The 24893-nt window shown below is 41.1% G+C and overlaps 1 protein-coding gene across 1 annotated transcript in view; it reads left to right on the top strand.

Moving 5' to 3' along the window:
• The window catches only part of SNAPC3 (small nuclear RNA activating complex polypeptide 3), a 38546-nt gene that overhangs the window by 8539 nt on the left and 5114 nt on the right, over positions 1 to 24893 (top strand). Inside the window, exons 2-6 of the mRNA XM_052778812.1 lie at positions 9066 to 9143; positions 10386 to 10470; positions 12360 to 12464; positions 12992 to 13141; positions 19245 to 19327. Coding sequence (XP_052634772.1) covers positions 9066 to 9143; positions 10386 to 10470; positions 12360 to 12464; positions 12992 to 13141; positions 19245 to 19327 — 501 coding nt within the window. The remainder of the gene's footprint in view (positions 1 to 9065; positions 9144 to 10385; positions 10471 to 12359; positions 12465 to 12991; positions 13142 to 19244; positions 19328 to 24893) is intronic.

Raw genomic sequence — 24893 nt, 5'->3', positions numbered from 1 at the left:
AGATCTGACATATTATTCCTATGAGCTGGATCCTGGTTATTCCAGTCTGGCTGGTTTAAAGGCCATTTCTGATCCGCAGCCGGGCCAGCTTGATGTTGCTGATCCCACACTCTCATTCCAGCCCTTCTAATCATGTCCCTCTCTTCCACGGTAAATAGTATGCTCAGGATAGACTGTAATTCATCCCACGTGTACAAATTCGGTCCTAAGAATTGATCCAGCCTCTCGGCTACCCCCAGGGGATCATCTAACAAACTCCCCATTTCCTTCTTAAATTCCCTTACATCCCCCGTATTAAGGGGAACTGCCACATACCCCGTTCCCGGTCCCCCCGTCCATCCCCACCAGGCACTAACATTTCCCGAAGAGGAAACAATCTCTCCTCTCCTCGCCTTATTCTATTACCTGCAGACTTTCTGGGAGGGGGTGTTGGGGTCGGAGAATCAGGTTCCGAATCTGACCCCTCCTGGGCCTGGGCTATTCCCTGGCCTTGGGGTGGGTCCTGAGGTGGAGGGGCCTGAGGGGCATAGGGAGGGGGCCAAAGGGGGTCCTCATCATCCTTTCGGGGTTTTTCCGGTCTTTTTTCCCTTAAGGCAAAGAGGAATGAAGGTTCCCAAGATTGGGGAATCCATAAGGCAGCATATTTGCTCTCCTCTGGGCCGGCTGGTGGTCTCCTATTGTTTACCCATATATTTAATTGTTGACACACCCAATCCTCAGAGGACCCGAACACGGGCCAGAATACATGAGGATTGCTGAGGGGTTTCCCACCCCAAATCGCCATACAATAATTAATCATCTTTTCCTTAGACTTATTCTTTCTCCTTGGGGAACTGTTCCAATATCTTATCATCAGGCCTAGGGGACTATCTGGGGGTATGTCTGGTAACTTATCTTTCTTCCCCATCCCCAAGGGTCCAGAGGGCTTGCTTTTCCTCTGCCCCATCTTCCGAGGTGCCTTTATCCACACACACACACTTCCCCTCGGTCGTGACTCGCTCCCTCGCGGGCTACGAGAACTGCACTACTGGAGGGTCCGCACTCGCGTGATCTCAGAGAGACCTCTCACACAGTCGCACCTTGGGATAACCACCCCAACCAAACGGCTCACAATTTATATACTCACCCACTGCTGGGGTCTTCGTTTGGTCTTCGTGTACAAAATCTAAGGGGTCCTGCAGGTTCTTTTGCTCAATTATCGTAATTTAAAGGGGGTTCGTGGGTCCAGGGTATGGTGGCGGCACCTCCTCAAGACGGGGCTATCCGGGGATAGGGCGCCTCCCCGCTTGCGAGGGTCCACACCAAAGAACCTGGATCCGAGTCACAGCACCAAGTTTGTTATAGACGCTCGTGACAAATTGGAGGAGCCAATTTCTATTAAATGACAAGATCGAATTTATTAGCAAGCGATAAGAGAGCAAAACAGCGCTGGGCGGCCGGGGAGACAGTGCTCCGCCAAAGGCTCACGCCGAAAATGGGGAAGAGTCCCTTTATTTATACAGTTTCTAGTTTCTGTCTACGTGACGGCTGGTATCTTCTGCATTGTGTGTGCGTTTGTGCCGTCAGTTGCTAGGTGGTCGTAATCTGCCTTCAGGTGGCGGCTGGTATCTTCTGCATTGTGTGTGCGTTTGCGCCGTTATTTGTTTGTTAGGTGGAACGTCTTTCGTTAATCATCGGTACTTAACTGGATACTGTGGTTTTAGATAAGCAAGGAATGTCTCTACCCCCACGTGCGATTTCATGAACAAAGTTAACCAGTTCATTACAGGGATAATGCTGTTTGAGCAAGCAGCATGGGTGGCCCTACGGCCGGGAAAGAAAAAATGTTCTCTTGTTTTGGACTTGCAACTTCACTCGTATTTGTGGACCAGTGAATTGCAAACTAGTGTTGGAAGAAGGTGTTGCCGAAATCCAGAATAAAACTCCTTAACAGCAATGAGAAGTTAAGAAGCAGGCACTCCTTTATTGCAGCGCTGGGCACACGGGGGATCGCTCCACCTATCGTGTGCACCTGTCTTGTCTAACGATACAGTTAAATACACACCTGTTACACATATTCATTAAGTTTCTGGGAAATGTTATACATAATCATCAACTTTCCAGTAAATCATTAGCATATGTATATGTCTCTTCACGCAGGCGCAGCAAAGGTCTCTGGTGGTCTTCAGAAGCCCTCTGGTGGTCTTCCATAGTCTTCCTCACTTGTCCGCTTCTTGACCTCCTTTAGCTGAATCTGCGCAGTATGATTCTCATCACTATCTATATTAGTTTGCATAAAAATGTATACTATGTTCTCTTTTGAAATCCAACCTTTTCAATGATTGGTCTTTCAGTTTGTTATCAAGATGGGAAAGGTAGGGAGTTTCCAAGAAGCAAATCTTCTTGGCTTCTTAAAAGAAAATATAAGCCAACGATAATCAGCTAAAAGTACAGTACTGCACATTCTTTAAGTTCTTTATCTACTATAGTCACACACCACAACTCTATATTCCTAATATTTCAGCTGTAATCAGATTTGATTTCTTTTAAAATGTAACAAAGGAGAGAACCATCTAGGGGTTGAAGCAGCAGGATCTAACGTGCTAGAGCTGGACATCTTTCAGGTCACATGAATAGTGAGAATCATCTCTCACCTGTAGAAAAGGCCTGGTTTCAGGCAGTAATTCCTGCAGAAAGCATCACAGTTGATGATTTGTCTGCAGCTCATCAGTGAGGAAGACATGCCAGAGTCCTGTTGCTGTCTGTACAGCTTTGTGCAAGTTCTGTCCTTCAGTTATTGTTTCCTCAAAGGCACAGAAGTATTTACAAGCTATTTCAAATGCAAGATGGAGGTTGTTCACTTTCATGCACTGAATAGAATGAACATAGTCTCAGAAGTGATGCAGAAGGCATAATTTGGTAAAGGTAGCTAGAATTGCACTATATATTGAACTCTTCCTGAAGGTTTTTCCTTCAGTGCCCTGCATGCAAGATGCATATAAAAAAATGCAGGTGGTGTGTCATGAGCATGTCCTTCTAATGTTTTCAGAGTTACACCCAAAATTATGGGGATAAGGTGACAGCAAAAATAGTATTAGCAACATTGTTTGAGATAAAGTCATTAACTGGACAAAGTTAGTTTGATAATTATTGTTTGTTTAAATGATGATGGTACCTCAGAGGAAGGAGGAAGATAGGAACATTTGTTGCTTTAGTAAAAGGCAAAAAGGAGCAAACAGAGAATAGGAATAGGAGCACGGAGTTCAATGTCTGAGCCAAAATATACCTGCATGAGTATTGTGTGTAATGGTGAGAGCTCAGTAAGCCATTCAGAAGTCAAGACTTCTAGGGGCATGGTTAATCAGGAAGAAATCAACACTTACTGAATTATAGCTTGCTTGCCTTGCCAGCAGAGAAGTTGCCCGGCATTCTCGCTTTTTCTGATGCTAGCTTAACTAAAACGATGCTTTACTTCAGCTGTCATAGTTCTGGTGACTAGGATAATTTTCTACCATTACTAGGCTTAGTAAAAATAGAGGCTGATATTAGTCTTAAGAACAGTTCACGTATTCTGGTGTGGACAGCAACTGTGGGAATTATTCTGCAAGCTTTCCCAGTGCAGATGTAGTCTCTGATTGCTCCTATGCCGTGGCTTATTCTCTGCAGTGACGCTGTTGCTTGAGCCTGTCTATTGCTATTTTCACTTGCATTCCAAGCAGATTTTCTATGCTTTGTTTATTTTTCTCCTCATTAATTCTGCTTTTTCTTCTGTTCTGCTTTCTTCAATCTATGACTGCTACATTTCATCTGCTGTCTGCATTTGCTGGTGATACAGAGCAGTGCTGTCTGTTTGCTGCTGAGTGTACTGTGAAAAGGTTTGGGAAAGAAAAAAAGGACAGGCAGTCTGTGAGGGGGAGAGAACAGATCATCTGGCAGCAGCTTGTTGGCTTTGCAGAGGAATGAAGATAAACCTGCACATCCTGGTGTGACCTTTCCCCTGTGCAGGCTGGAAATCCCAATCCCTAATCTCCATGTGCTTTTGCTTTTAAATTAAATAGTCCTAGCCTCTTGAATCTCTCCTTAACATTGGCCAACCTCAAATCGCTACCTCTGATCACTTTCACTCGCCTGCTCTGAGCTGTTTGTTTTCATCTCTTCTCAAGAGAGAAATACACTGGACTACAACAAGATCTGTTCTGTGGTGTCTTGGGGTCACATTTATTATTGGTGTAAACACAGTTTTCTAACTGAATGAACACATCCTGGATGTAAACACGGATTTTTCTGACTGAACTGCTTGTAAGGGAACTTCTGGCAAGTTAAGGAGGTTTTCTTTAGGTAGAAAAGAGGTGGGAAGATGTGGATACTCCTCTTATATCTGTTTTTAAAGTAGTGATAGGTTAAGAGAATCTTTCATAGACTCAGGATGAAGTTTTTCATAACCCATAGTTAAATCTTTTTTCAGAACGTGGTCACATAGTGTACATTTAAGTATTCTTGACAATTTAGAGTCTTCTGATGAGTAGAAATGATATAACGTTTAAATGCTGTTTAACTCTGTGCATCTGGATGTGTTGTGGTTGTTTTTTTTTTTTTTCCCTTTTTCTTCTATTTTCTTCCTGTAATACATTCCTGCAAACAGAATGCAGGAAAAAAAATTCTGTCTTCACTCACTTGAATTTGACTCACTAAGAACGCTTTGCATATTGCTCAAGTTGTATGTAGACAATCATTACAGAGAACACTTGGGTTTTCATCAGATTTTGAAGAGCTAGGAGATTCCATCAGTGGTTCTCTTAAATAACCGAGGTTTCAGGAGGGTAAAGTTTTAAGTTTCATTCAAATGCCTTAGCAGTGTGTGAGCAAAGAGATTATTGGTGTTTGAGCGACCGAAGTGCTTGAATGTTGGAGGTGCTAAGTGATGGTACTCTGTTTTGCCTTCTGAGTGATTTGTTCTGTACATGTAAGGCGGGCTAAGACTCAAATCAATGTGGATTTTAGGTAGGTCAAGGGAGGTGAGGCTTACAGGTACCTTATTCCACTTCAGCCCTAATTCACCTTCTTGTTTTATTAGAAGGGGTAGTTGTAAATATCTCTAGAGACGTGTTATAAAGCTGTATTAAGCTAGCATTACCGTCTTAACGTATTAGTATTTAGCGTCTTGTAGTATTAGTGTCTCAAAGGTGATGAAAGTACTGCCCTTAAAATATATGCAATATGAACAGTAATATAAACACTGTATCTGCTTATTATCAGAGAAAATATGAGAGAAAATACTGAAGCATCTTCTGATTTCTAAAACTGAGAAAGCTCGTTGTGCTGCCAGAATATTCTGAGAAAAGTAAAGTCACGGTGATTAAAGGCTTCACTGATAGTCTATTTCCATGTACAAATTTCCACAGACTTGCCTTTGGCCTTTTTATTTCTAGCCACATTAAAACATCTTTCTAGGGGACATAAATTTCATATAACACTTTGCATGCTTTTTTCAAGTGAGACCTTCAATTATTGTTCCTTGTCACTCTCCTACAGCTCACCTCGGTGTTTCTTAAACACTATGGCCAGTGTTTTCCCCTCTACCGTGACTGAATGCACTGACTGTATTTGCCTTGCGTGCAGGGAGTTTTGTGTGTGGGGACACGGTGGAATCCCATGCTTGGGGCTGTCAGGAGTGAGGTATGCCCGGTGCAAACTTTGTATTGCCTGCACTTTCATCTGTTAGGTGTATGACACTGACTACTTAGCCTTAATTTGTGGAGGGATTAACATATACTTTCCATTTGTAAAGCCTGGTTTCCTGGGGACCGTGGACCAAGTATTAGTGATGTGGTTCCACTGGCTGCAGTGGAGTTACCCAGGAGGAGCTCCAGCGTGACCTGTGTAAAAGGCCATACAGGAAAGCCTTTCAAGGCTTCTGTGCATGTGATACAATGACATATGTCATGAATTATTAGACTGATTCAAAATACTGGCAAAAGTGCTCTGCGTGTAACATTCTGTTAGAAATTGAGGGTTTCTGACTTTCCAGGAGTGAGAAATGGCAGTATCTGGGCTTGCAATGGTCCATGGAACTTGTCAGGGATTCAGTGGCCATTTCTCTTTGCACTAGCTACCTTTCTGTCCTTACAAGGAAAAAAGAGGAAGTGGCTTACATGCCTGCTATTTTATACCATGTCTGATTGGAGCTGTCTTCTGGGAAATGTTAGCTTTTTTCCTGCAGCAGGCAATTAGTGGGCATGATGTGGATACCACAGCCAGAGATCGCTGGCCTAGAGCCGTGGGAGGGAAGGAAAGCACAGGTATTGTTGGTAAGTTCTGACATTGTATGCATGCATAGAAGGGAAATGGGAAACTGTCACCTTTGATGCAGGTGAAGCTTCAAAATGGTAGGTAATAGACATTTTCAGATCCTGCAAATAATGTGTGTGGTGTTCAAAGAACAAAATACACAGTCATTTCTTCAAAATGGCAGGTCTTCAAAGGGCTTGGAGCTTTTTGGTGAATGGGGTCCCTGATCCGTGCGCAGGAAGACTTAGGTAAATAGTCTGGTCATGCTGGTGGGACGCCAGTTCTACAGAAGGATCAGTTGTGACTTGCTTTACCTGACAGGGGCTATACATTACTTCATTGTGTGGGCTATTCGTAAAACTAATCTATGCTGAATGGAGAACAGCCCCATCTAAAAGGCTAATGCTTGTTCTGTGTTCTCCAAAGTGCTGTTTTCCTTTGTGTTATTTAAATTGCTGTGCCTCAGCAGTGGTTCAGTCTGCACTTGATACAGGACTCACTCAGTTGTCTCTGCCTCCACTTCCTCAAGTGGGAATCTAAGGATAAGGTTGATTCTGTTTCCAAGAGGTTGTAACTAATTGCTGCATAGTTTCTTTTGAAATGGTGCTTCTGAAGGAACCGCATTTTCTCAGTAACTTAAAAATAATGATTTTCTGTTTGGGATGAAATCTGGAAGACAGGAAAGTTAAAACTCTTTGTGTACTGCTGGATTGTAAGAAACTAACTAAACAATAGTAAATTCAAATTATCTTCAATCCAGTGTGACTTTATTGAGTTGTCAGAACTAGGCCATCTACCCACAACCAAAATTTTGTCTCTGACTTTTGCTTATTGTCAGCTGATGCCAGTTGATTCCAGACTTCTATTTCTCAATTACTGTATATTTCTGTACAGTTCCAATCTAAAGGCTTATTCATTACTGCAGTGATAGTATTACCTAGCTTAGTGTTGTTGACATGAGGAACATTATAAGATTATAATGAAAAAGAATATAATCAAATCATAAATTATATCGAGAATAAATGATATGCTCCAAAATTTTTTCCTGGACTTCACCAGTGGTTTGTTTGTCCTGTAAAGGGATGGGTTTGTGCAAGAGTTTGCTGGGATTCAAACTGCATGTGGACTTAGGCAGTGGTATAAGCCCTGCCTTTATATAGTCTGCAAACACTAGAGAGACAAAAGAGATAAAGTCTGTTTCAAAGCAGGTGATACTTCTCTCCTTTAAATAATATTTTCTTGGACTGTTTTTAAGTTGGATAAAATTATTTTGTGATTAATACAAAATTATTACTGTCTTTGAGTCAGCATTATTCTGTATGTTTCTGAAAAGGTAATTGATACTATTGTAGTGTCTAATCTGAAGCCTTCAGGTGGATCATTTGGTCTGTTTGTGGAATGGCATGGGGGAACCTTATGTTAGAAAACTGGCAGGGGAACAGATACGGTATGCCACAGGATTAATTTTTTTTGTGGCGTGTTTATGACAAATTCCATCCTCATTTATGTTATGAAAACCGAATGTTTGTATGATCAGTTTAAATCATTGCTGCAGCCAAAAGCAGTTCCACTTTTCCTTCCCACATCCTGCAGTGATTTGCACTGCAGCAAAAAACTATGGTTAGCTATACTTTGGATTCTGTGCAAACACAAGCAGAGTGAGGGTGAAAGGGGTCTCAGGATGGAAGGAAGGATACAAGGAAGAGTGGACCTGTCACTTCTGGCAGAAGTGTTGTCTTATTCCCACTGAAAGAAATGTGGCATGAACTGATGCCATAATACAGCAATGACAGCTTGTGTAAATGTGGCTTGCCTGTGTTCGTGCCTGGGGGGGGGGGGGGGTGTGTGTCTTAGCTTTACTATACAGGTTGAGGTTGATGATGCCTTTCGGTTCAATCTATTTTACCCTATATCATTAGAAAATGAGAATAGGTGGATGAGATTTGAAAAAGTCAACTGGCATTTTTAGTTCATAAGAAGTATTGGACACACATTTTGAATGGGGCTTGTTAAACCTGTGTAGGCAACTATGCTCCATGAGGCAGAATGCAAAGTAAAGGTAAAATTTACCCAATCTCTGTGAAAGCCAGATATAAATTCCAGGACTCTTTGTCTTCTGGTTCTTTATCTTAACAACCATACTGCCCTTTTGGCCTGATTTGGGCTTTAGAAGTGTCCTGGTTTCAGCTGGGATAGAGTTAATTGTCTTCCTCGTAGCTGGTACAGTGCTATGTTTTGAGTTCAGTATGAGAAGAATGTTGATAACACACTGATGTTTTCAGTTGTTGCTAAGTAATGTTTAGACTAAAGTCAAGGATTTTTCTGCTTCTGATGCCCAGCCAGCAAGAAGACTGGAGGGGCACAAGAAGTTGGGAGGGGACACAGCTGGGACAGCTGACCCAAACTGGCCAACGGGGTATTCCATACCATGTGATGTCACGTCTAGTATATAAACTGGGGGGAGTTGGGGATCACCAATCTGGGACTAACTGGGTGTTGATTGGTGGGTGGTGAGCAATTGCGTTGTGCATTATTTGTATATTCCAATCCTTTTATTATTGCTGTTGTCATTTTATTAGTGTTATTGTTATCATTATTAGTTTCTTCTTTTCTGTTCTATTAAGACGTTCTTATTTCAAGCTGTGAGTTTTACTTCTTTTCCTGATTTTCTCCCCCATCCCACTAGGTGGGGGGGGAAGTGAGTGAGCGGCTGCATGGTGCTTAGTTGCTGGCTGGGGTTAAACCACAATGAGTAAGTATGAAAAAATGTATAATAGTTATTTTCTTTATTGTCCTAGCATTGATATGTTAATGTCTTCTGATAAAGAAAAGGACCCAGATGTTATTCCTGAAGATAGCAGTCTGCTAACTCTTCGGTATGTCATTACAGTACACTCACAGTACCCTGATATGGGGTGGGATGGAAAACGAGCACAAAAGCATGGCTGGCTGCTGTTCCCTTTCCAGGCAATGGTGTACTTTCTGAAACAGTGTCCAGAAATACTCTAGGGGCAGAAACACCAGCTTACAATAGGATAATTGGTATGATCCTTCTGCTTGAATGTTACTTAGGAATTTTTTTATTAAGATATACAGAATATGCCGTCTTTCTTATTGGAAGAACTTAGGGTTTCTGGACCTGGGTAGATCTGAACTAGTGCCTAAGTTTGGAGCATGCAGGGGACTTCTCATAATTATGTGCAGGAGGTTTCTCCAAAGCCTTGTGAAATAAAGCTGGAGCTCTTGCCTCTAGTAAGCCACAGTCACATTGTAACAGCCAACGTGTAAATACTGAAGTTGTAGCTGGATACCTCTTTATCTGAATCCACTCTTTACAGAATTCATTGATAATACTGGTGCGTTTCAGAGGTTGAGCAATGTATGTTAATTTTCTATCAGTTAGTGAACTTTGAACTCATACTTGGCCAGTTTGGGCCTTTGCTGTACTTGAATTTCAGCTTGCGTAGTGCTAATGCAAAGAAATCAGTTAAGGTTGTGATCAGTGTTAACTCTGGCTGTTACTGAACACCTTCAGGAAGGTCTGGAGGGTAAATAGACTTGTCATGGAAATTAAAAAAGGGTTTGGTGTTCATGCAGTGGTTAAATACATGTATTTTAGTAGATATTCTATGTATGATATTCTTTCTTCTACAAATGATACCGAATTTTTTTTAGGAAAGTATTTATGTCATGCAGTTGAGAATATTTGTGGGTTTTTTCTTGTTTTTGCTTGAGCATGAATTGAGTTTGTCTGAAGTGGGAGTGATAGTTGAAACAGCTTCCTCAAAGGTAGCAAAGTGTTCTTTCTAGGAGAGTCTCTTTAGACAATGTTTTGCTGTTTTTTCTTGTAAGTGTAAAACTGCCCACAAAACCCCTGTAATTTGCACATGAGGGGAGAGAAAAACACAAGCTGAAATCCCCAAGTGGGCCTGTGTACTCCCAGGTTTTATGGGAGTCAGGAGACAAAAGTATTATAAGTTAGTCTGTAGTACTAAGACAGGCAGAAATCCTGCTCTTTGAAAGCTGCTCTGTAGTAGCTTGTATCATTTAAAAATATACCTGGAGATTCTGCATGGAAGTTGTTGAACAAAATTTTGTCCTGTGTTCCTGCCCCTCAGAATTAGAAAGAAGGCATTAGAGAGGAGAGAAGAAACAATTATTGTGGATCGGGCTTGCAGACAAGAAACTCTTGCCTATGAGATGGTAAGTTCCCTGTCATCTTGTAGGATTTCAAGACAGTTCAGCACGTGCAAAAGCCAGCTTCTTGCTGCTTTTTTTTTCATCACTATGAATCTCTGTACACTGTAAATGTTTGCAGGTAGGAGTTTGCAGGTAATGATAAAGATTAAAGACATTTTTATGACAGATAGGACAGGAACTCTGCTCTTACAGTCTGTTAGTACCAAATGTAGTATGGAGGAACTCCAGCTCATTACTACTCTATGACTGCTTTTATTTGATTGCTACTAAAGCATTGTGTAGGGGATCAAGTCTCACATGTGAACTTACTGTAGAGCTAGATAAAATGCAAAATGTTTTTGCTCCTGGAGTCCTGTGTTGGAATCTAAGCTTTAATGTGTAAATGATTGTGAGCTAGTTTCTGTAGGGCTGAAGGAGGAAGACGGTAGGAGCATGGTGGCAGTAAGTTCCTAATTCTGGGCTTTGTAACCCAAGTTTCTCAGCCATTTTGAGCTGTCAGGAACCAGGATTGTAGCGATCAGCCCTTCAAAAGCCATCTTGGAATTCCTTTAACTATGCCTAGTACCTCTTTTTTTAAGATTTCATCACAACCACCAAAGTCCTAAACAGGAAAACTTAAGTTCTTAAATTTTGCAGTGCTGGAGTCCATGGCTTGAACAAGTAGGCCATGAACTACTGTAAAAAGTAGGGATAGAAGTGTAGTGAGGAAGGAGCCTCAATTGTCAGTATTAGATATTTCTTTCCCTTGAGGTTTCCTGGTCTGTCATGAGTGATCTTGTTTCAACTGTCCAGAGGCACAGGCACATGATGTAAACATCATGTATCAGCTGAGATGCAACAACTGTGTTGGGATGTTGGCCTAGGGCATAGCTGAGAAAATATTTGCAGTATCTTCATAAAGGATTTCAGTGAGTGGTGTCTTAACTTCTGTTTCTGCAGAATGAGCATGTGGTCAGTTACTACATCCTTTAAGGAAGCTGTGGTAACTGGTTTGTGTGTCAGAGCTGGTTGGGGCCACAGTGTCCTAGAACAGGGTGAGAGCAATAAGAAATGTGAGTTTGGAATGTGTCGCCTGAAGAAGGGAGATGCAAGGGATAGAGCACAAGTATCTCTGACCTGAAGTCTCGCAGCAGTACACGCTCCTGTTACTAAATCTGGAGAACACTTTGTGCTGGTGGGAAGTGTTTTTGCAGTCAGTATTCTCTCTTGATTTGTTGAAAAAGGAGGAAACTGACAGCCACAGAAAAGTGCCCTCCCTCATTCTCACAGCTGGGCTATGTCTTAAACACAGTCTCAGATGGAAATGTGGAAGTGCTTTCACTTCTTTTTGAAAATGTAGTGTGGAAAGGGCAGTGCTGGATTTTGGGTTTGGATTTTGAAGAACTGGAGACCTCCAGCTATGTCAAGCTTCCCTAATAAGAAGAAGTGTTGCACTAATTTTTGTTTTCATATACCTCATGCTATGGCTAGTTTCTAGGTCAGTCTATCTCAAGTTGAGGGTTGCGATCCCCCTTTACATGTGAAAGCATTGAAAGAGCATTTCAAAGCATTAAGCGATGGAAGTTGGTAGCAGCTGGGTTCCGTGAGGGCAGAGTGGCAGCAGGCTTTAAATCCTTTATGTAGGGCCGCTCAGTAGCCAAGGAGTAGCCAGCTATCTCGTAACTGCTGAAAGCACCTCAGTTTCTCCAGAGCTGAGGAATGAAGGAAAATGCTTGAAATCTGTAATTACAGCAGTTTCTCACCTTTCTGTCTTGGAGAAAGTAGGCTGTTACCAATTCAGAAGGCTACACAGTCAAAAATCGAGTTACAGTTAGAACAGCATTTCTCAGACTTTCATCTAGGGGCTATGATATATAAGTGGTTGCCAATATAATCTCTCTCTCTTTCTCCAGGAGTCACATGCAATTGGAAAGAGGCCAGACAATCCAACAGATCTAGTTGAGGAGGGAGAACTACTTTTAACTCTGAACATCTACTATCCTGTCATATTTCAGAAGGTTGGTACTAAATTCTCTACGTTGTTTTCTGATGTCTCTTCACTGCTGAGGTAATATCTTGCTTCCTAAGCAATTAAAATCAGTGAGTCCACTGTGGGAGTGTGGCAAACCTTACAACTGTGGTAACTTCTTAAGGCTTTTTCAGAATCTGATTTTCATTCCACTAGTGGTTTACAGAAGGAAATTTTTTACAATAATTACTCTGTAGTTAATTGATTTCACAGAAAGTTAAAAATCTGAAACTAAATACATGAAAACTGAAGTACTCTTTCTGGATTTGGGATAAGTGTGCTCAGACTTTCTATCTTCCCTGCCCTTTCTGGTGGGGAATGTGACTTTTGAGTTTCTGAGTAAAACTGGTAAATGGCAGCCTTAGGAAAGGCTGAGGCAAGATGCTGTTTAAAATCTTGTATGGAGAGGTCATGTGCCATATGGTGCCATTAATGACCTCAAGTTGTCAACTGAAGAGCAGTACTGATGCTGGCAAGTGATTTTTATTTTAAGCATGTATGCTGTTTTCTTCTTAGCATAAAGATCACAAACCGTATCAGACAGTGCTTGTACTGGGCAGCCAGAAGCTCACCGAGCTGAGAGACTCGATTTCCTGCGCCAGTGACCTCCAGATAGGTGGTGAGTTCAGCAGTCAGACCGATCAAGCACCAGAGCACATCAGCAAGGTAAAACCTTCTATGTGGAACCCTCTACATGTATAGGAGCTCTGAAAACATAAGAGGAGAGAGGGAGGCAGAGTGTTTTTTTATTGTTTTTTCTTCAGCGCTAAATTCAGTGGCATCAGTTCTGCTTGTGGGTTGCACTGCAAGTAAATACTTCCTGGTGGCACTGCCAAGCTGACCTGTTTTGTGCGATGTCAAGAAAAACATCATTAATGCTACCACTGGAAAGTAGTAACACTAGCAGTGAGTTCTTGCATAGGTGTATTGTCATGGACTGATTTTACTTTGAGCTATGTTCTACAGGACCAAAGGTAATAGCAAGCTAAATGTGGACCATCCCCCTCGGAATTTACATGCTTTGGTGTTTGCAACTGGGTGCTGATCAAAAGTAGGAATGAAGATTATTCCCCTCTCCCACAATTGCCAGGTGTTCTCTGAGGAGGTGCAAAAGGGTTCAATAAAGAAAAAGTACTCTAATTGAAAATACTGAAATTGCATCATTTTGATATTATATCACATATAATATGTATCATATCACAGAATGGTTGAGGTTGGGAGGGACCTCTGGAGGACATCTGGTCCAACCTCCCTGCTCAAGCAAGGCCACCTACAGCCAGTTGTCCAGGAGCATGTCCAGATGGCTTTTGGATATCTCCAAGGATGGAGATTCCATAACCTCCTTGGGCAACCTGTGCCAGTGCTCTGTCACCCTCACAGTGAAAATTCTGATGTTCAGAGGGAACCTCCTGTGTTTCAGTTGGTGCCCTTTGCCTTTTGTCCTGTCACTGGGCGCCACTGAAAAGAGCCTGGCTTCATCTTCTTTGCACCCTCCGTAGAGGTATTTGTGTATGTTAATAAGATCCCCCCTGAACCTTCTCTTTGCCAGGCTGAACAGTTCCATCTCTCAGCTTCTCCTCACAGGAGAGATGCTCCAGTTCTTCATCTTCATGGCCCTTGTGGGACTCTCTCTCCAGTATGTCCAGGTCTCTCTTGTACTGAGGAGCTCAGAACTGGACACAGGACACCACATGTGGCCTCAGTAGTGCTGAGCAGGGAGGAAGGATCACCTCTCAACCTGCTGGCAATCCTTCGTCTAACACAGTACGGGATCCCGTTTGCCTTCTTTGCTGCAAGGCACATTGCTGGCTCATGGTCAACTTGATGCCCACCAGGACCCCCAGGTTCTTTTCTGCCAAGTTGCTTTCCAGCTGAGGGGCTCCCAATGTTACCGTAAGTTGGCACTTCAGAAACTCTCTAAGACTCAATTTTGGAGTTTTAGAAAGCAGGCATTCTTTATTGCAGTGCTGGATACACAGGGGATTGCTCCACCTGTTGTGTACACCAATTCTTTCAACAGGTGAGATTATATACAAGATGGATATACATGTTCAGGATTTTTCCTGGAAATAATTAACATATTCATCTGAATTCTGGGAACTTATGATTATATGTAAATGTCCTTGGCACAGGCGCACTCGAGATCTTTGGTGGTCTTCAAGGGTCCTCTGGTGGTCTTCGATAGTCTTCCTCACTTGTCCGCTAGTTCACCCTCTTCTAGCGATTCTGCGCAGTGGGACACTTTACAAGTTTTGATACAACTTATCCTAAAGAATGTTCATTAGTAACTCTAATACTTATCTTTTCTTGATTTTCATTCTTTTAACACAAGCCACATTGATGCTTTTAAGCTAAATTATCTAAAAAGGGCCTAAGGTTCTCATCTTCCCAGGGAACTGCAAGGTCAACCAAAAGCAATTTCCTCTGGTATCTTAGACATTTTGCAACATACAGGTTTTCTTATCCACTGCTAGTCAGCATAACAAGGCCACTCTATTCTCCTCGCAACACAAGATGTAAAGCATCTTGTATCACCAGCACGTAGTGGTGGATGGGGTTGTTCTCCCCAGGTACAGGGCCTTGCACTTTTCCTTGTTGAACTTCATGAAGTTCCTGTTGGTGTATTTTTCCAGCCTGTCAATGTCCTTCTGGGTGGCAGCATGATCATCTGGTACATCAGCTGCTCCTCTCAGTTTTGTGTCAGTGGCAAACTTGCTGAAGGTACACTCTGCCTCATCATCCAGATCATTAATTAAGATATTAAACAGAACTGGACCCTGTATTGACCTTTGGAGTACTCTGCTAGTTACTGGCCTCCAACTAGGCTGATTATCACACTTGGGGCCCCGCTGTTCCACCAATATTATATATTAATAATATAGTATATTATCAATATAATATCAATCAAATAATAGATGATATACAGTCTGAGAGAAACCAGAGGATGTTATATATTTGTATATGTAACAGTGAAAACATGGCACATTCTTGTTTAAGGAGACAGAAAGACATCCCAGATACTAGTCCTTTCATTTATGTGAAGTAAATAGAAGAGTCTTTCTACCACTAGCTAGTAAAGCACTAGCTGATTAGTACTGAGACCAGAGAGTTGAGACTCTGCTCCTGGGCCTGCAGAAGAGTCATGTGAAGCTGCCATGGCCTCAACAGGGCTGAGGTTAGGCTACCTCACATCAACAATTTCCCCAAAGTAAGTGCATGCCACCATGCCTTGCCTTCCGGCAGGAGTTGTTAATGAGTGGTGTACATGCATTCCATTTGTTTGTTTTCCTCAAGCGTGATTGTGAACTTGCATTGAAGTATAGGCTCAGTGTGTGGCAAGTCTTCACAGTAAAATTCACATGTTGCTTCAGCAGACAGGTAATCAGCCATCAGGGGGTTAGAATTTTCTTTCAGTTTAGGAAGGAAGTGGCACCATGACCTGCCAGAAATATGTTAGCTTTTCCAAATAGAGAAGATAACTTCTGACTAATTTAAGGATCGTAGAGACTGATTTAAATCAGAGTGGTGCTCTGAGAGTCTGCAGGAAAGGCTGTGTAAATAAGTTAGCTGTCGATGACAGCTTTCGCTTCTCTTGAAGTGCAGTTTGAGTACATGGGCTCAGTGAAAGCATCAAGTTGCTGCTCTTATTGGTTAAGTAAACAAGTGTAGCTTGTCCGCTGATACAGAGAGAATAAGAGAGACTTCTGGGATTTTACTTGTGTAAATAGGCCTAACTTCTTTCATTGCTGCTACTTCTGGGTTTTGTGATTTTATTCTTTGCTTTTTCTTCATTGGGCAATGATTAATGGGATGAAATTTAACAAGTTTAAATGCTGGATTCTGCACCTGGGACAGAGTAACGCCAGTCACAAATATAAATTGGGAGAGGAGTGGCTGGAGATCAGCCCTGCAGAAAGGGATCTGGAGGTGCTGGTTGACAGCAGGCTCACCATGAGTCAGCAGTGTGCCCTGGCAGCCAAGAGGGCAAACCCCATCCTGGGGTGCGTCAAACGCAGCATAACCAGCCGGTCAAAAGAGGTGATTATCCCACTGTATTTAGTGTTGGTGCAGCCTCACCTTGAGTACTGTGTGCAGTTCTGGGCCCCACAATTTGAGAAGGATGTGAACATTCTTGAATGCATACAGAGGAGGGCAACAAAGTTGGTGAAAGGGCTGGAAGGCATGTCCTGTGAGGAGCCGCTGAGGACTTTGGGTTTGTCTGGTTTGGAGAAAAGGAGGCCAAGGGGTGACCTCATTGCTCTCTACAGCTTCTTGAGGAGGGGAGGTGGAGAGGGAGCTGCCAATCTCTTCTCCCTGGGATCCAGTGATAGGACGTGTGGGAATCGTTCAAAGCTGTGTCAGACGAGATTCAGGCTGGACATTAGGAAGCATTTCCTTACTGAGAGGGTGGTCAAACACTGGAACAGCCTTCCTAGAGAGGTGGTCAAAGCCCCAAGCCTGTACATGTTTTAAAAGGCATTTGGACAATGCCCTTAATAACATGCTTTAACTGTTGGTCAGCCCTGAAGTGGCCAGGCAGTTGGACTAGATGATTGTTGTAGGTCCCCTCCAACTGAAATACTCTGTTCTATTCTGTGCCTTATTTGGTTTGGTTTGGTTTGTTTTTTTGGTAAACAAACACCTTAGTCAAACCAACATCCGGGGGATGTTTAAGAGAACTGGGCAATATTGAGTTATTTTATTCCACATATATGGCTACTTTTAACAAGGATCATGGATCTTTTATGTGGTTACTACTACTGTTGGGATTCCCTGGAGAAACAATAGGGCATCCCTCCTTGCAAACTGAAGGATAATGCAAAGTCTGGGAGGAAGCAATGTTTGAGTCATACCTCTAGCTAGCATTAATCAGAAAAGACCTGACTCAAATTCCCAAGAAGTTTATAACAGTGGCTCCCTTGGCCTTCTGTTCACTATGACAAACAGCTGTTTTCTGAAGTTTGGAGCAGCTTTAAAGGACTGGCTCTTTCAGAACTGTGTCCCACAGAAGCTGGTAAGGAGTTGCCAGAGCATGGCAGTACTTAACAGTTTGTGGTTAGATAGCCAGGGAGGGTGACAGTAACAGAGCTGAAACAAATTGTGAGAATGTAAAACATTCCTACCACTATGCCTTCATGCAGGTCATCTCCAGTTATGAGTCCCATCTCTGGCCCCAGTGTCTGCCATTTCCTGTCTTTTGACACCTTAGAGTTAATAGCTCAGAGAGACCTCTGGGCACAAAGGAACATTCATTCTCTGTTAATAAAGACACATTAAGACTGGTCTGAGGATCCGGAGTACCTAGTTGTCCACAGTTTTCCCATTTGATTCTTATTTAGTCTGCTTGTGCTACTGTACCCAGCCTGTAAAATCATTCATGTTCACTTCTTGTCTTTCACTCTTTCTCAGCCTTTTCTTTTCCACTGTAAGCTCTTGCAGGTCAGAGGCTGCCTCTCGCCAGACATGTAAAAAGTTCATCAGGATTCTGTGACTTAACGAGCAGTGAGCAACTCCCAAGTTACAGAATTGGAGTGAGCTGGTCACCATGTTAGTCATGGAAAGGAACCAAGCTCCTTGCTCCTTGAAGTTACCTTCCCCAGTCATTATGTCTGACCTGCCTGCACATGCATCTGTTGATGAATAAACATAACCTTCACTTAACTGAGAGCTGTGATACTGTGTAATTAGAGATGTAAAGGTTGGGACCACTTCAGTATGGTAAAACTATGTGTTCATGCATATTGAAGACATTCTTTATCAAAATGCTCTTAAGGCCGGCCCATCAGTGAAGGATTCCTTGCAGTTTTCTGTATACTTGAAGAAAATACAGGATTTAAATAGGCTTTGTACAACATCTGAATGCTAGTGTATAATTGCTGATAGAGGTTTTTGCTGAAAGGTCATGAAACCCTGCTTTTCTTCAAACTGCAGTTGAAAATATGGAAAAATTGTATGCTGTAACTTAACAGGTCAACTGTGTATGTATACAGGGTATCTTAGCATCACTTGTATGTGTTGTAGCTGTGCACAGTTGCATATACAGCATATGTAGAATGGCTCCCTGAGCAGCAGTCAGTATAGAAGTGTTCCACTCTGCAGTGGTTTGAGAGGGTTTAGTCAATGTCCTTCAACCTCTCCTCACTTCCAGTAATGAATGCTGTGCAAGGTAGCTGACCTGTTTTCCCCAGCCTAGGATAGACTTGCATGTTAGCTGTATTGCTCTTGAAACAAAGGTGATTTTTGGGGGAGGATATTTTTTTTCTTTAGTAAAATGTAATAAAGTACCTGAACAATATGGTTCCCTGCTTGCTGTGGGTTTTTGATCTGAGGCATCTCCCTGCTTCAAGGTTCACTGCAGAAGGCTGTCTCCTGCTTCTTGTAACTGTTTCTTAAGCCCTGCACATGTCTTGTGATCAGTTTGATAATATACGCTGCTATCTGGCCTCAGTCTTTAAGGAGTTACAGCACAAACCAAAACAACACCCTCTTATATGCCAGAAAGAACTTGGAAGAGGACAATTTAAAGGTAAAAAAGTTATGTGGGTAATAAAGCACAACCTTTCCTGGTCGTCTTCTCTCTGCTCAAGCTACTTGTTCATATAAAGGCTGTTTTGACAGTAACAACAAAAGATGGAGCTTATGGGAAGCAGATACCTTGTTTAGATACTTAAAGTGCTTGTTTTTTGCCATGTTCTTGTTTAAGGTGTTTAATCTCTCATAACACTAATGCAGACTAATCTCTCTTTCTTTCTCCGTCTCTCTCTCTCAGGATCTCTACAAGTCTGCTTTCTTTTATTTTGAAGGCATCTTTTATAATGATAAAAGATACCCAGAGTGCAGAGATCTGAGCAGGTACAGTATTTGTAGACGTTGATGAAGGAAAACATTAAGGGACAGGAAATTTATTTCATTTTGGTTATGATTTCTGGTATTTTTGTTGCCGAAATCCGGAATAAAACTCCTTAACAGCAATGAGAAGTTAAGAAGCAGGCACTCCTTTATTGCAGCGCTGGGCACACGGGGGATCGCTCCACCTATCGTGTGCACCTGTCTGGTTTAACTATACAGTTAAATACACACCTGTTATACATATTCACTAGATTTCCAAACAAAATGTTAATTCCTTTTCAATGATTGGTCTTTTAATCATACCACCTTATTAATATTCTTATGTTAAAACAATCATTGGTCAATTTCACTTAACTCTACTGATTGGAATCCTCGATAAGGGGGTTTCCAAGCAGCAAACTGGTGTCCATGACGGTTTCCTTAGTTTTTGAAACAAAACATAGAAAGACCAGTATCTTCCTGGTGAGGTTTCTGTGGTTTGTTTATTTCAAACTTAACAATACTAAGGTTCCTATGGTCACACATAACACAGTTCCTAAAGTTTCTATGACTACATTTCAAACTTAACACTGCTATACATTATGCTTCACAATTTTCTACTTCTTAATCAAACCAAACTCTTATATATAATTGGATTTTAATTTCTTTATCAAAATATTTTCAACATTCCCCCCTTTGAAAGTTTTGAAAATCATTTCAATACTTTCACTATCATTTTACTAATCACTTACTATATGGTGGAGGAAACTCTGAGATTGTTTGTCCGTCTTGTTGTCTTGCAACAGCTTGGATGATCATGCGATTAAAAAAAAGTTTAACGAGTAATTTGCCTTTTCAAAAAGTAATAAAATGATCATTACAAAAATTATCAACAAGGTTAATATTGTACTAATCAATGATTTGATCCAAGAACTCAGATTTTAACCTAATCCCTTAAAGATCTTGTCTATCTAACTCTCTTGCATATCTTGTTGCAACTCTTGAGTGTCTTTCTCAATTTTTCCCAATAATTCCAAATCATGTTCCACATCCTGAGTTACATTCGGAATGTGTATACAACAATGGTCTATTCTGTCTTTTAAATATCCACACACTCCGTGTGCTTTGAGTAAAAGCATATCTAAAGCCATTCTATTTGTAGAGTCATTTTGGAAGTGGCCTGTAATTATATATTTAGATCTCTCAATCCTTTTCTGGTCACATTGGCCAGTTTCTCTACTTGTCCTGTTAGTTGGTACAGCCAGTCTCGATTCCTATATATTGCCAAAGGGGTTAGTAGAGATTCTAGGGCTCAACTAATTCTAACTCCAGTGGAGGGTTCATTCCATTCATCATCTATTTCTGACCTTTTTGCCCGTTTCAATTTCAAATTTTCTAATGATCCTTTAAAAGGAGACTTTTTCCAAATTGGACATAATGTTGGCATTCCCAAAGTGATTTGTTTTACCTTCCCATGAAGAGGCAGGTGGGTTGTCCAGGTTCCATCACTCATTGTCCAAGCTAAGTGTCCTGGACTCTGAATAGTAGTTTTTCTGCAACTAAATATTGTTCCTCTTTTAGGTTTAAGGGTTTCAGTCAATTGAAGATCATTTTTAAGTCCTCTACACAAGCAGCCATACTTCACGGTTGCTGCTAAAGGTGGAATTCTTTGGATTGTCATGTCTTTAGTACTGTAATTGTATATTTTCTCACATTTCCACTACGGTACTGAATTTTCCTTTTCTCGTAATGTACTCCCTTTATCATTTACCGATGGCTAAGTTGTAAAAATGGTTCCATCCTAAGTAAAACACCAAGGAGCTTTAGCCATATATTGGAATTGAGACAGTATAGTCATAGACCACACTGAGTCTCAACTAATTGTCCTTTCTAACATTGTCTGATTAGCCTTGTTACATTTCTATTCCATGATCATTTGAGTTGTATTTTTCTTAACTTGTTCATCATAAGTACAATATCCTACATTATGAAATCTCCTAACTTTAATAAAAACAGAATTTAATAATTTTTCACAATCTGCCCTGCTCCCTGGAGACTTCCATTGTTTCTTGATAATTGTCACTTGTTCTTGTCATCTAACTACTGGCCTTTGTTCACAGTGGGTAGTCACATTTCTATGTTCTAAATTAGTTAAATTCATTGTCAAAATTCCCCATGGAACGGATTCACCAACTGCCCTTGGTATTGGTAAACAGGCAGTAATTTGTGTCACATTCTGGAAATTAGCAAATCCCTTAATCAATCCTACCATCAAATTTTCTTCCTGAGTTTTCTTTGGGAGGTAAATTAATTGTTCAGTTTGTTTCTTATTTCTTGTCTTTTTCTTCAGCTCAATTTGTCCTGGTAGATACTTGCCTTTTCCTTTATCTCTCATCCAACTAATTTCTAATTTGTCAGGATCAAATTCTGGAATCTGAGTAAAGTTACATCCCAATCCCAGAATACCCCTATAGTTCACTGTTACTTGTTGTTCAGCCACAATCTCAGACCAGACCCCTACTAATATTATTTTCCAAATCAAAATGCATTTTCCCCAGATTTCAAAATTATATGGAAGATTAGGCATGCTTCAAAGTCAGTTTTAAGGTTCATGGGTCTCTATATATAACTTTCCAAGATGATGGAGCTTTCTTCACCCGAGTATAGTGGATCCATGCATCTGATTCAGCAATCTTGACAGCGGTGAAAGTAGTCAACAATACTTGAAAGGGTCCTTTCCAGCGTTCCTGAAGAGGTTCAAAAGTCCATGTCTTCACATAGACATAATCACCTGGTTGGAAATCATGTACTGGATTTTCCAAAGACAGAGGTCTGTTCCAAACAACCACACTCCGAAGTGCAGTTAAAGTTTTTCCTAAAGAAAGCAGATAGTTATATACATCTTGTTTTCCTTTTAAATGTATGCTCAGATTTGGTTCAAGAGATTCATAAGGTTTACCATATAATAGTTCATAGGGACTGATTAATGTCCCACTCTTTGGCTGAACCCGAATTCGTAAAAGGGTCAGTGGGAGTGCTTGAGGTCATTTCAAATTAGTTTCCTGACATATTTTACTAATTTGTCTTTTCAGTGTTTGATTCATTCTTTCCACTTTCTCACTAGATTGTGGTCTCCAAGGTGTGTGTAAGTCTCATGTAATTCCCAAAATTCTACTAACACCCTGGACCACTTCTGCAACAAAATGGGAAGTTCTATCAGAAGAGATTCCAATTGGTACTCCAAATCTCGGGATAATTTCTTGTAATAACCATTTAATGACCTCCTTTGCTTGATTGGTCCGACAGGAAAAGGCTTCTGGCCATCCTGTAAACGTATCAACCCCCACCAGAATGTATCGATACCCATTCTGTCGAGGTAACTCCAAAAAATCTATTTGCCAATAATCCCCTGGTTCCATTCCTGATTTCAATATTCCCATTTGAACCTTCTTCTTTACAACTGGATTATTTCTTAAACATATCTCACATTTCGCAGTTGTCATTTTAGCTATTTCAAGCATTTTTACTGATACTACTTGCTTTTTCAAAAGACTTACTAATGCTTCTGCTCCCCAATGACATTCCTTATGTTTTGTCTGTACTATTTCCCTGATTACAAATGGTGGAATTACTACTTGTCCTTTTGATGTCTCCCACCATCCTTCCAAATTTTTCCTTGCATTTAATAGTCTCCCCAATTTTTCATCCTCCTCTGAATATTTAGGTTTTTCCTTTGGTAATGCAATAGTTTTTGTAGGAATTAATGCCATTTGTAGAGCATTCCTTTTGGCTGCTTCCCTAGCTGATTTATCTGCTAATCTGTTCCCTACAATCTCTTTTGTATTCCCTGATTGATGTGCTTTACAGTGCATGATTGCTACTGCAGTTGGTTTCCAAACTGTTTGTAATAAATGCAAAATCTCCTCTTTATATTTAATGTTAGACCCCTGTGAGGATAATAATCCTCTCTCCTTCCATAAAATCCCATGGACATGGACCACACTAAATGCATATTTCGAATCAGTCCAGATATTCACTTTCTTTTCTTCACTCAATTCTAAAGCCCTTATCAAAGCCACTAATTCCGTCTTCTGAGCTGAAGTTGTGCTTGGCAAAGCATTGGCTTCTATAACTGATTTTTCAGTTGTTACCGCATATCCTGCATAGCGGATTCCATTTTCAACGAAACTGCTACCATCTGTGTACAATTCCCAGTCCGGATTGTCCATAGGTACATCCTTCAGATCCTCTCGACTGGAATATACATACTCAATGGTAGTCAGGCAATCATGTTCCTGTTGTCCTTCTTCCTGTATAGAACTCAAAAAGACTGCAGGATTAGTCAAATTAGTGGTTTTCAAAAGTACATCATCTTGCTCCATCAAAATTACCTGATATTTCATCATTCTGCTTGGGGAGAGCCAATGCCCCCCTTTTGCTCTAACACTGATATCGCCATATGTGGTACATATACCACCATCATCCTTCCCAAAGTCAATTTTCGGGCCTCCTATATTATCATCACAGTGGCTGCTACTGCTCTCAAACAAGCAGGCCAGCCCTTACTTACAAAGTCCAATTGTTTGGAAAAATATCCAACCGGTCGCTTCCAACTTCCCATCTTCTGAGTCAGCACTCCCAGTGCAAGGTGTTGTTTCTCATGTACAAATAACTGGAAGTCTTTAGTCAGATCCGGAAGTCCCAGGGTTGGTGCTGTCATCAGGGCCTGTTTTAGATTCTTGAAAGCTCTCTGCTGATCTGGACCCCATTCAAATGGTGGACCCTTAAGAACTTCATATAATGGTTTAGCCAACAGACCATAGTTCATTATCCATAGCCGACACCACCCAGTCATTCCCTCATTCTAGTACTATCCGGTTCTATTATTCTCTCTGACTCAATACTCCTTTCCCGTGCATGTGAGGGAGAGAGATCCTGCTCCTCCCTTGGTGGGGCTATTTCTAATTCTAGTTCCATTTCATCTTCCTTTGGTACTGTACATCTAATGCACCTCCTTCCAATATCACAAGCCGAACAACAACTCAGCTTTCTTATTTTCTGAAGTTAATGTCATCACCAAATTGTCTCGACTAATTAACTTGCATTCCTTTTGCCAATCCGTTCTCTGCCTCAAATAAAAGAACAGATCCACATATGGCACTTCACTCCATTTACCCTCTCTCCTACAAAATAACATTAACTGTAATATAGTATTATAACTTAAAGTTCCATTTGTTGGCCACTTTTCCTGCTCTTCCAAAACATACAAAGGCCACCAATGATTACAATATTCAATCATTTGACTTTTACGTAAATCATCATGTAATTCACTCCAGTGTGTCAATAAACATCCCAATGGTGATGTTTTCGGTATCTTTTCATCAGTGGTTATATTTCCCATACTCTTACTCTTGAATAATTTGGCTAATGCCATTATACTTATATATCAAATACCAAATGCACCAAATATCAAATATCAAAGTTCCAAATATTAATAACCAAATATCAAATGCCAAATATCAAATATCGAGTATCAAATACCAAATATCAAATACCAGATAAATGCAAATGACAATTGTCCCAGATACAC

The sequence above is a fragment of the Harpia harpyja genome, chromosome Z, assembly GCF_026419915.1.
Source record: "Harpia harpyja isolate bHarHar1 chromosome Z, bHarHar1 primary haplotype, whole genome shotgun sequence".
Lineage (NCBI taxonomy): Eukaryota > Metazoa > Chordata > Aves > Accipitriformes > Accipitridae > Harpia > Harpia harpyja.
Note: the sequence above shows the minus strand (reverse complement) of the source record. Positions and strands in the feature narration are given on the sequence as shown.